The sequence below is a fragment of the Lissotriton vulgaris genome, unplaced genomic scaffold (assembly GCF_964263255.1).
Source record: "Lissotriton vulgaris unplaced genomic scaffold, aLisVul1.2 SCAFFOLD_1465, whole genome shotgun sequence".
Lineage (NCBI taxonomy): Eukaryota > Metazoa > Chordata > Amphibia > Caudata > Salamandridae > Lissotriton > Lissotriton vulgaris.
In genome coordinates this window covers 13,378-26,516 of record NW_028253733.1, presented here as the reverse complement: position 1 = coordinate 26,516, position 13,139 = coordinate 13,378, and the positions used below count along the sequence as shown (strand labels likewise).

The window sequence follows — 13,139 nt, the reverse complement described above, 5'->3', positions numbered from 1 at the left end:
AGTGGAGTATTTTGGGAGAAGTTAGACTTGTTTGCAGAACTTTGATGTAGAACAGATCTTTTGCCCCAGTTTGATCCAGGTAGCATTCATCACAGCCCTTATCGCGGCATGTGTTGTAAGCTCGCCCTTGGTACCGCATTTTCTCGTAAACTAACCCTTATGGCGTAAAGTAATATTATTAAGTAAACTGGTCATCGCTTCATTTTGAGGTAAAATTGCCTTTACTATATGAACTACATTTTACTACAATCGTATGACATCACTAGCCATTATCGCACCACTTTTATTTACAGTAGTCATAATATCAAAATGTCTATATGAACAGGCCTTCACCGTACCCTTCAAGCGACAGATTCAAAACAACAGCCCCCATGGGCAACATTAACAGTGAGCACTAGGTGTGCATTAGAGACTTACAGTGTTCAGAGGCTGGGGCATCTGTGCGCTCAATAAATTCGGATAACATAACATAACAAAACAGGTGGTCTTGGGCGTAATACGGGTGCACTATAGGAGTAATGATTCTGTTTATTTGTGCTATTTTAGTTCTATTGGTTTCAACCAATGGGCTCTGCTGATTTAGCGCTCACACTAGGAGTTCACTCCGGGGCAGGAGCTATAACACAAGCACCAAAAAGGCCTATATGATGTAAAAGTGGAAAACAATTGTCTACAGTGGGTATCTCAAAACACTGATTAATATCTTACACCAATTTCCTACACACAAATTAATGCAGTGAGTGCATTAACCCACTACATTTTTGGATGGAATTATAACCTGTATACCACAGGCAAAAATAGTCTCTAAAGAATGTCTTTTAACCCACTGAGCTACTTCACAAATACTGGAACCAGTGGCTTGCTGATTACAATCGTACTTGGCATGTAAATGTATCGCCTACATGACTCATCTTTTAACCTGTAACATTTTGTGTCCACCTTTCACGACCCTCCTTTCCTGACATTTTCTTCCTCAGTCTCCTAAAATAATGTTTTCTCTTCTTTAACTTTTGCTTTCCCCTCCTTGTGTGAATGTGCACTGGCAAAGTGACAAGTACAGCAGACTGATCTCGGGCTGAATTATTAAAATGCACTGTAAAGTGGGCGCGAGCTTGCTGCAACGCATGAACAGCTCAAGGGTACACTGGCTGCATTGTGACAAGTACAAGCCCTCAGTACAGCCTTCCGACATACACTAGCCATCAACACAGGAGTCTAATGTTAGGAAGTTACCATCGAAACATGTTGATGTAAACTGAAGTTCACTGCTTCTTGTTGCAAGATTCATCGCGCCATTTTGATGCGAACAACCTCTCGCCACAGAATTTACATGTGCACTAGTCCAAGAGTGCTGGATCCATGCAAGATTTTTGTGAATCAGTTGCATTTAGATTAATTTTATGTAAATGCATTTAATGCGGATAGCTTGATTACCTGCCATGGATCCATACCTACAAAGCCGACGCCAGACACCTCCACACTAGCCTACACAACATCACAACATTTACAACTGGCTCCAAGGAAAGATTTGTGGCTGCTCACAGAACCTGCGCATCTACCTGTGGAGATGGCATGTATCCTAGATTGTAAGTTTGACTGGGTAAAACTACATGCCTTAATTCATAGGGATTGCCAGACAATTAAATAATTCTCTGGCCCTGGGCAGCATTAGGGTCTTATTGAAGCTGCAGGATTCTCTACAACTGACTAGACATGTCCCAGTTCCCTTGATAGGCAAAGCATCCTAAAAATAACAAAATTGTTCAGAATGTGAAAAATACTTGTTCCCAGCTGGGTTTTGCTTCCTTACACATGAATACAGGAAGTAAACGCCATGTACACAAGGCTTGGCCTTCCTTAGAATTGATCTCTCTAAACTAGAGACATGCAGTTATATCTAGTAGCCACCAACAGCTAGATAACCCCACCTAAAAAGGCAGTCTCAGAATGGGAAGAACATTCACCCTGGCAATAACAAATATCTACTTTCAGACCTAGAAAATATCCTGCTATTGAAATGTTTACATTGTACCGGTGGAAGTTTCTTCACTTATAGTTTTGCCTAAGATTTTATGATTTTCACACTTTGGTCAGTCTGAAGGCTTCTTTTAGTGAGGGTTTAAGTAATGTTCCCTGTTGTCATGGAGGAGGTGAGGGCCTCGATAGAAAATCGCAATAGTGACCAAAATAATCTTTAAATGAAGATGGTCCAAGAGCAAAATATTCACAGCAAAAGCCTGTGATTCCCAAGGGAGAAAAGGAAGGTCTGCCATTAGTTCACACCAACACAGGGTCCCAGGGCTAGAAAATAAGTTAGATGTGAAAATAAATGGATTTCACAAGGCATAAAGCAGGTGAAAAGGAAGGCAGATGGACTGTGGATAACAGAGAAGTGTGGATCGGGGAACTTGAAAGAGACTAGTTTCTTGAAGTGGCACCAATGCACCATTTTTAAAGCACATTTCCAAATCTGATACCCTCATCTAACTTCTCCCATATCGGTCATTCCACGAACAACACCCATTTTCAAACTTGCGCTCCATTAAGGATGCCCAGTACCCAAATGCAAGTTGAAGTTTTTTGTAACATCATCAGGTGTATGAAGCGCTATATAAATTCTGTAATGCAATACAATACAATCTAATACGTGACACCAGGATGGCCTGAAGAGCTATAGCTACGAACAAAAGATCCTTGTGCGATTTTGTTTCCTGTTCAGGTTGTGGCAGTATCCTGGTTCTTACTCACAGAATCATTGGAGTGCAAGAGGCCATTAATTCTAGAAGACTCGAGAACTACCAGGATAAGTTGGCTCGATGGTTGTGATAGTAGACTATGGAGTCCTGCATATCCCAAGTTCTCTAGGGATGTAGTTTAAGACCTGTCCCTCGTCTAGGATGTCTCAGAGTTACAAGAGATCTTAAAATGCTTGTGGGTGTGACTTGGATTGCTTTCCATAAAACAGCAGCAAGGCAAGGTGATATTTCGAAAAATCAATACCTCTGCAAATTCGTCCCTTTTTTTGCGTAATCGAAAGTATTCACATAAAACTAAAACAAAAAGACACATTTAACAGCCCAGTAGCACTGTTTACTAGCAACTCCAGAACCATAGCCCCTGGGAGTCAAGGGAGCTGGTGGAGAGAATGAAGATTAAGGAATGGTGATTCTTCCAGCAGCCTAGTAAGCCTTTGTGAAGTTCCCTGCTCATATCAGTCCTTTCAGATTCTGTCTAAAGCTCTAATTGGAGATTTCGTTTCAATGCAGGAGACAATCACTTTCAGGAGCATTACTGTTTTAGGCTACAAAAAGGCATAGAAATAAATCTTTGTGACTTTGGCTTGGTTTTTTAACTTCACTTTGGCCATCGTTGCATCTAGTCGAACATCTCAAGCTGAGTCAACAGTCACTGAGGTCAAAGTCCTCTTGGCTCCCACGTCCCCTTTTTGACTAGGGCAGCAAACAGACTTGTATCCCCTACAGAAGGGGGCTCATGCTGCAGGTGTAAGAAAGCCCACCAAGAAGGGTCCACTATATAAGCCACCAGAAACGTAGGTACATCATCAGCATGAAGAGGAAGATGCCAGAGGCTGCCACCTTGGCGTACGTGGAGCGTGTGTTCAAGTACTTGGCATCCTTGCGGTACTTCTTAGAGATCATGGAGAGGTTACCTGCCTTTGAGTCCAGAACTGCGGAGAGAGGGAAGAGACAGTGAAGAAACAGTTAGCAAGTGTAAATCACAGTGGGACCCTTAGCATTGTAAGTGTCCAGCATTGACCTACGACATCCCAATATGCGAAGCTCAGACTGGGAGATGTAAGATGCGCTGGGGACCACTTAAGGGCTGGGCTAGAGTGGGACACTTGAAGCTGCATAAGCAGAGCAGGAGGAGCAGAACCCTACTCAGTGAGGTGCATCCCTGCACTGCTGCACATCAGAGGGCATCCAGCTACTGCAGTATCCCAGGCTTCTGAGGAGCACTTCCTGTGGCACCAGAGAGGAGCACACCTTGACACAGTTATCCTTGAGTTGCATGATGGAGCTGCACGCGCTGCACCACTGTCTGGTCTACTCGATAGTAAACACGCTATGTCTACCGCACCCATACAGTGCTTGAAAAGACTGTACCTGTGAGGGTCTATCACCAGCACTGCCCTGCTTTACCTGAAGGGGTTTTCCTTCAGTTCAGCGCCACCTGATGTACCTAACCGTCTCCCATTTCTGCAGGTCCTCCTGCTGTACCCAACAGGCGAGTCACTGCGGAATCCCTGGCAGTCAGCGATATAGTTTCTCACTGGAGCCCCCCTGCAGTTTGTTGCAGGCTCTTCAACCCCGCTGCTGCTGCAGCATGCCCTGGGGCATCCAGCAGCACCTCACGTGGATGCAGCAACTTCTTTTGGACCTGGAAGAACTTCTACCTGCCCTAGGACCCCGGCTGTACCTAGGATACAGCCTTTATTCCGCAGGCTCGAACCACGCTGTGCCATTACAATGTGGTCTGAACATTCCCTAAGGGAAGTCATTGTAAAGGAACGCTTTTTAAAGACGTGTTCGTGGTTCAGACCAAATTGTGAAGGCATGGGGAACAAATGCCTGCGTGCTTCCGACATACATCAGTTGTACAGTGTCTGCTTCGTGTTGCATCCCTGCTGTACCTGACGCATGTCTAATCTTCTCGGGCACAGGTCTAAATTGCGGTATCTACAGCCAGAATAAATCCAAAATAAATCTTTTCTTTACACCATTTCTTGCATGAACTTCTTTCATTTATTTCACTCGTTTCATTTGCTTTCCAATTGCAACTTCAAATCCCAACATACATCACTTCTGCATTATACAATGCGGTTTCTTATCCTTTCTCCCCTCCCTATGCATTTCGGCAAGTTGCCTTCTTCAGGGAAAAGTCTAGAAAAAGTAAAAAATAATAACGTTCCTTTACTCAAGGTGTTCTTCACCAAATAGACTAAGACCACCACCATACAAGAAATGGTGTAAAGAAAAGATTTTCTTTTGGATTTATTCTGGCTGTAGATACGGCAATTTCGACCTGTGCCCGAGGAGACCCCCCAAGGAGGTGGGGTTGCGACTACAGTGATTATTCTTACACTCCTGAGCGGGGAGTGATTCCTAGGAGCACGGCATAAAGTTACTAAACTCTTTAAATCATAGTGGTGCATTTTCACTTACCGATTTCTTTTGTGATCCCTCCTTTCCTTACCTCTCTCTTCCCCCCTTCCATTAATTCCATTTTTTATGGCCTCAATATAAATCCAAATATTTGTCCTTGCGCTTATATGTTTATGTATTTATTACATTATATATTATGATTAATTATTCAAAATGTTTTACTATATGCTTATATATAACAATGTTTTTATACATTTATTGTTTGATAATACATACAGTTATCATAATATATGTATTTTTTCTATTTATAAATTTCAATAAAAAATTTAAACACAAAAATCGTAGTGGTGCACGATCCAACCAATTAGGGCATGTCTAATCTTCTCTGAATGAGTCTCACATGCTGCACCTCGCCTAGTTTCAGCATCCCTGCAGTATCAAAGAGTTCCCCATCTCTACAGCGCCCCCTGTGGCCCCCTATACAATGCACCCTGCTGAACAACACCCAAGCAGGCTCCTTCCCGCAAAGCCCCTGCTGCACCAGGACACAGTCTTTCATCACAGCAATGCCAACTGTATTTCTGACAGTGCCAGTCCTCGATGCAGAACTGCTGCTGGACCAAAAGCACATGTCTTTCCAGGAGCAGCACAGATGCATCTCATCTCTGTAGCATCCCTCTCTGTATTGTGAGTACTTCCTGTTGTACCCCGATGGCCCCTCTACTTGCTGCAGCACCCTCTGCTGAGCCTAACAGCACCACTACAAGCAGGAACCCCTTTTATACTTGACAGACCTGTCTTCACTGCAGCTACCCCTATGTATCTGACAGCACCTTCTCTTGCAGACATTGCCCCTGGTCTAACTGACAACACCTCTCCTCACTCTAGTTCCCCCTTCTACACCTGAATACACCTCGCCCGCACCTCCCCCCTCTACATGACATCTCCTGTCAGCCATGACCCTGCTGCACCTGGCAGTGCCGCTCCTGGCTGCAGCAGCTCCCCCCTCTACCTGACAGCACATCTCCCGGCAGCGGCGACCCTGCTGCACCTGGCAGTGCCTCTCCTGGCTGCAGCACCTCCCCGCTCTACCTGACAGCACATCTCCCGGCATCGGCGACCCCGCTGCACCTGGCAGTGCCTCTCCAGGCTGCAGCACCTCCCCGCTCTACCTGACAGCACATCTCCCGGCAGCGGTGACCCCGCTGCACCTGGCAGTGCCTCTCCTGGCTGCAGCACCTCCCGCTCTACCTGACAGCACATCTCCTGGCAGCCGTGACCCCGCTGCACCTGGCAGTGCATCTCCTGGCAGCGGAACCTCCCCGCTCTACCTGACAGCACATCTCCTGGCAGCAGCGACCCCGCTGCACCTGGCAGTGCCTCTCCTGGCTGCAGCACCTCCCCGCTCTACCTGACAGCACATCTCCTGGCAGCAGCGACCCCGCTGCACCTGGCAGTGCCTCTCCTGGCAGCAGCACCTCCCGCTCTACCCGACAGCACAACTCCTGGCAGCAACGGCCCCAACTGCACCAAACAGCGATCTTCTGGCTATAGTGCCGCCCATTGTATTTCCCAGCGTCTCTGCTAACTGCAGTGTCTCCCAAGGTACCTAACAGCGCCTCTCCTGGTCACTGAACCTAGCAGCGCCACTCCGGACTAAAGCAACTCCCGCTGTACCGGATCACGCCTCTCTTTGCAGCAGCACTCTCTTATGTATCTGAAAGTTCTTCTCCTTGGTGCACAGCCTCCAGTTGCTCCTTGAAGACTCTCCCAACTGTATGGTAGCTCTGCTATACCAGACAGAGTCTTTCCTCAGTGCAGCACCCACTTGTGTACCTAATAGCCTTGCAACTCTCCAGTGGCACACGCCTTACCTGACAGAGCCTCTCCCCGCTGCAGGACCTCCTCGATGTTAGTCACCATGATCTTCTGCACATCTTGGAGTTCACTGTTGATGGAGCTCAGGTGTCGCTTGGACCAGGAGTCCACATAGGATTTCTTCAGCTTCTGGATGTAGTTATCTGGGAAATGGAAGAAAGATAAGATGGAGGTGCGTTTATACACAAAATGGTATACATTATATTACACATCGATAGGTAGATATATATAGAGAGAGAGAGACAAGGAGAGGAAGGACAAATAAGGATAGAAAAATGAAACTGTAAAAATCATAACATTAGTAGACCTACAGTAAAAATGGAGAGGGAAGAAAATAAAGGGATACAGCTTAAGAGACAAGCAAGAGTAAAGCCACAGATGAAATAAAAGGAAAAGCACAAGGAAAGTAACAATACAAGAAAATAAAAGTATCACATTTTTTACAAGCTAGACTGAAAGAAAGAGAAAAATATGCGGAGAAAAGACAGGAAAGAGAATACAAGACAAGAAGTAAATTCACCAAAAAATATAGAAAAAGAAAAAGGATGAAGAATAACTTAAAGGAGGAACAAGAAAGAAAATGAACGAAAAGAAAGTAAAGAAAAAAGAGAACGAATGGGAAAAGAAACGTGAGAAAAAGAAAACAAATAAGAAGATCGAAAAGAGAAACGAATCATTTCTATCACTGGGTTTGGAAAGGAGGATGAGAGAGTCTGAGGTCAGGTGAGGGGACACAGTACAAGAGGATGCCGGGTGGCAGCCTGCCACCCGGGCCCACACAGACTCCTACCGAACTCGATGAAGGCATAGGGCCGCGAGACCAGGGCGACCCGCTTGCCGTACAGCTCACTGAACTCTGCCTGCAGCTCCTCTAGGTAGGCGTAGGACAACTTTTTAGAGTAAGCTGCATCACACAGGATCAGATAGCAGACCCCCTGCGAGATGAGGTAACTGCAAGAAAGGAACAGCTGGGGTCAAAGCAGGTCACTCAATGGTAAGAACAAAGTATTCACTGATCAGAACACATCCCTCAATGACAGAAGACTTTATTCATCAGCCAAAAATCAGGAAACACAGTTTGAGCAGAACAACACATCACTTTAGGATCAGAATACTTCACAATGGGGTCTAGGGTCAGACCACATCTACTGGTTATCACATTTTAAGAATTAGAACACATCACCAAGGGTCAAAACAAATTCAGGGGGATAAAACACATCACTGGGCTAGGAACACAATGTACTGGGGGTAGATTCTCTGGTTCCCTCAGATGTCAAACACATCTTGGAAGGTCGCAGCACACCCCTTAGGGTTCAAAACACAACACCTTTGGGGACAACACATCACTTGGGGAAACTAGACCTAGGCCAGGACACATCACTCAGAGCCTGACAGAAACCATCACCTGTTTGAGATAACAGATCAGCGTGGCGTGGTGACAGTATATTTTAATTAAAGAGGTGTCAGGTCCAGAATCTAAAGGTTAGAACCCACAATCTGAAGGGTCAGAGTCACCGGACTCTGTCGGGAAACAGTACACATCCTTTGGGAGAAGTACCTCAACCAGGGATCACACGGTGGTCAGGAGAGATCTTCAGGGAACACATCTCTCTCCCAAAATTTATTTTCAAAATGAACTTTTGTTAGAAACTTATAAAAAGCCTAACTTTTGAAGTAGACAATCAGAGTGCAAAATAGGATATAAATAACATTGTACAAGACAGTCAATTATGCCCCATACACAAACAAGCATTGGCGATGCCAACAGGTCTGGCGTATGAAAGAAAGTGCATTTTGTGTCATTGATGGGTTTACACACTCAATATGTCATCATATGTACACTCTGTCACTTATCTTGGCACTCATCCATCCATCCACTGACTCATTCTTACATACACCCTCTGACACAACCGCAATGAAACACACACAAATTCAACAACATATGCGAGAGAAAAGAATACAAGCAGAAAAAAGCCATCTAAACAAGGTGGACATATGCTTGAAATAAGAAAACTGAACGAAGCAGCAAGTGTTCGTCTTGAAGAGGTATTTTTAAAAGTCTGTCAGTGTTTTAAAGTTCCAGCCTGGCTGCTATATTTAGCACCAACGATTTGGCCGTCTCGGAATTGTAAAACAATGATAGATTATGGACAACAGCTTTCCATAATATTCTCCTGGTTCCAAGGAAGTGGCACATGGGATGAGGTAATGTTTAGATTAAATGAGGTGCAAGCAAGTGATCAGTTATCACTACTTGGGGAGTAGTAGTATCGTCTTAGGAAACATTAAACTAAAAAGAGAAACAAAGAAATGAAAAGGGAACTATCAAAGGAGGAAACTGAAGGGCTGGCTGACCAGCCTGACACTGAAGTGCACTCATTTTCAGGTGGATCAGCACATGTGATCAGAAAATGCAGTTATTCACAGGCTCCAGGCCAATGACTAATGTGTACTTAACTTTCACCCCATGCATTTCGCGGTCATGGATTGAAGCAGTGTGTAAATGACACTCAGATCAGTGACAGAAGACAGCTGTTCGAAAGGCCGCCTATATATCTACCTATATAGATATATGTATTATTTAATTATATTTTATTACAAGATACTGGCAGACTGCTAAGCTCATCAGGCCTCCTGCCGAGACTGAGTATACAAAAAGGGGGAGACTGTAGCAGGAATTATTACAGTACAAATCTTTTTACCCCTAGAGTTTGTCAGAGGTGGTTACCAACATCAAAATCCTTCTCTACAAAGGTAATCTGTGTTCATGTAACACAATACCCATATGTAGGCTTTAAAACAGAGAAACAACAAAACACCCTTCCATACCTACTGACTTTAACATATTCTTTTTACAAACAATATCTCATGTTCAACACCTATATTGTAAGTTTTAATTAGAAACAATCAGGGCTATAACTTTTATCTTTGCTTTATTAGCTGTGCCAGCTCAGACCTCAACTAAACATTCCACAAGGCAACCATTAGGTATTCCATAAATAAAATTACAGTTGCCAAACCAATATAAAACCCATACTAATAGATCCTAATAGGGATTACCATACTGTACCTCTTCTATCACCATGGTGTGTTAGGGTGGACCGCCAACACCACAACCCTTGCCTACTACAGTAATTTGCGAGATTCTTTCAGAACAAATATGTGCCTACAAGCTTTAGCACAGTGTAATAGCAATCCACTCTTAACAGCCAACTGTATTTAACGCAGGCTTTCCACAATAAGAAAGTCAAGTCTATTTTCTTTGACATAACTTTTCATTATAAATAGTTCACATCTCTTTACTATTGGTTTGACACTATTGTCCAACACAGGCCTACTGAGTGTGCATTAGATGGCAACCATCAGGCCTACAGTTACAAAGTTACAAATATTTCCAAATTGCAGTTGGCAAAACAATATACAATCCCTCCCAATGATATCCCCAGGGTTGGCGGAGTGGGTGACCAACATCAAATCTCTTGCCTAGTATGGTACTCTGCGTGATTATATTAAACCAAACACTTGTCTACAACCTGCAACTTAATGCAATAAAAATCCACGGGTTGAGACGTATTGACTTTAACAAATACTGTTCACAATAAATAGGCCAGGCAGATTCCTTTTGCCATAGCTTTTCAACAGACCAATGTATCTGACAAAACGTTTCCTTGCACACGTATCAAAGCTACAGCTGTTATCATTGGCTTGTCACCATAACCAAACCAGGCCTACTGTACTGGGCTCAAGCTTTTCCATGAGGCAAACATCAGACATATAGTCATAAAATAGCATACATATCCAAAATTAACCCGTTGCATGCTCGTGACGGAGCCGCTCCGTCACGAGCCGCGGTTGCGCTGTGCTCATGACGGAGCGGTTCCGTCATGGCCCTGCCGCCGCGCCTGCGCGGCGCTGATTTCGTGCCTGCGCGGCGCGTTCTATTGAGTGAGCGGGGCCATGACGGAACCGCTACGTCATGAGCACAGCGCAACTGCGGCTCGTGACGGAGCGGCTCCGTCACGAGCATGCGAGCGCCGCTCGCCCCCCCCCCCCCAGCGCTGCGGCGGAATTCCGCCGCAGCGAAGGGGTTAAAGCTGACAAAGCAAAATACTAAGGACCCTATTATGACTTTAGCGTTCTTCCAATTGGACTGCCACCCGGCGGTCCTAGGAAGACTTCCAAGGCCGTGGTTCGCCCACCCTCCGGATTATGAGTTTTATCTAGGGCAGGCGGTGAGTCTGCGGTCTTTTGGCGGCGACTATGGTAGGCTCATATGAGAGCCTTACCACCATACGGCCGCCATGAGAGTGCCAGCACATTCCTGCAAGGTGGGCATGCACCATGCCGTGCATGCCAAACCAAGCAGGAACTAGGGTGCAATTCCAGGGGGCACAACCTGTGAGATTACATGCAACAATACACCCGTCTATAACCTGCAACACAATGTGATAATAATCCAACTGTTGAAGGTGTATCAGCTTTAGTAAATACTTTTCACAATAAATATGCTAGAACAAATGCCTTTGTCATAACATTTCATAATAAGCCAATCCGACCTATGGCATCAAACACAGTGTTTCCCATTGCACCAATAAGGCCTACAGCTTCTCACTGTAACCAATTCAGGTCTACTGTTGTGCACGTAAACTTTACATAAGTCAACCATCAGGCATACAGTAATAACATTAGAAGGGTATACAATATTACGGTTGGCAAAGGAAAATACAGTCTCTCCTAGGAGGGCCTTACAAGGATTTTCACAGAACAAATCTTATATTTCCAAGGGTTGTCACAGGGGATAACCAACGCTGAACCCTAGCCTGCTAGGGTATTCTGTGAGGTTCCATGCAACAAAAAGCAATTTTGAAGCTTTAATATCGATTAATAACAATGCTCCCGTAAATACCTATTGAGTTTAACAGAAGCTTTTCCTAATAAATATGTCAGGCCTACTGACTTATTGTAATATTTCACAATAAAAAGATAATTCCTATCGCCATGATCACTGGCTTGCGACCATAATGAACTCAGCCCTGCTGTATTGAGTATAAAATTTGCCACAGGTCAAAAGGTGAAATACAAACACTTTTTTAATGGAAGCAGACAAATTCAGCCCAATCAAATCCCATACTAAGGAAAACCAACATGTCGGTGGAGCCTAAGCCCCTCTCTCAGTAGTACTCTGAAAGCTCTTTTTTGTTGATCTCATAAGGTCAACAACAGCTGCTCTGTCAAGCCACACTTAAACACAGTGGCGGCGGGCACAGATAAGAGCAATGGAGCGGTGAGCGGGTGGGGGCTTGACGGGTGGGGGTCGGGTAAGTCAACATACGACGGGAGCAGTAAAATTTAATTTAAAAAAAACACTTACCTTGCGCTTGCCGCATTGCCGAGTTGGGTGATGTGGTGAGCGCAAGGTAAGTGGTTTTATTTATTTAATTCTACTTCTCCTGTCGTATGTCGACTTATCTGACCCCCACCCCGTCCAGCCCCCACCCCACCGCTCTTACCTGTGCAGGTCACCACTAAACATGCCTGTAGATTAGTGTAGACCTGGGCATCCCATACTGCTCTCAAACAAACAACTGCACTCTGAAGTCTAAAGTTAATGATGGACAGCAATACATTCATCATGACTGCCCTCCTCCCATCTGTGCAGCTGCAGGAGAAACAAAAAACATCTATTTATTTAGGATTTTTTTAACGGCGAGACGGAAAGGATGCATCCCTTCATACTATGCCCTTAGTGAGACTTCTCTATGCAGCCATACTGCTGCTGGCTCCGGAAGCCGGATAAATAAAATAATCAGAGCGGCACACAGGGGACACAACCTCTGCCCACCAACATGTGGATGGAGCCAAAGTCCCTCTCAGTAGTATGTCTGAATGCTTCTTTCTAGTTTATCACACATAAGGTCTTGAATAATTAAGCTGTCAAACCAGACCTAAAATGAATTACGTTTTTAAGAAGGTACGGTTTATGTTGCACCCTATACACACTTTGATTTCAATAACTGTGCAAAAAAAACGAAAACGAAGAAACAATGTACTTAAACACAGGTTTATTATATCAATATACATATCCTCTCAAATAAAATATTAATCAACTCAAACAAGCATTTGCAATGCAATAGG

General features: G+C 44.5%; 1 protein-coding gene across 1 annotated transcript; it reads right to left on the bottom strand.

The window, feature by feature from the left end:
* Positions 1-206: 206 nt before the first annotated feature.
* Positions 207-12,537, bottom strand: LOC147660782 (vesicle-trafficking protein SEC22b-B-like). The gene is made up of 4 exons (XM_086951468.1): positions 12,515-12,537; positions 7,795-7,955; positions 7,001-7,147; positions 207-3,688 (listed from the first exon to the last, which is right to left on the bottom strand). The coding sequence occupies exons 1-4, from the start codon at positions 12,535-12,537 to the stop codon at positions 3,531-3,533; spliced, it is 489 nt and encodes a 162-aa protein (XP_086807594.1). The 3' UTR covers positions 207-3,530.
* Positions 12,538-13,139: the final 602 nt, after the last annotated feature.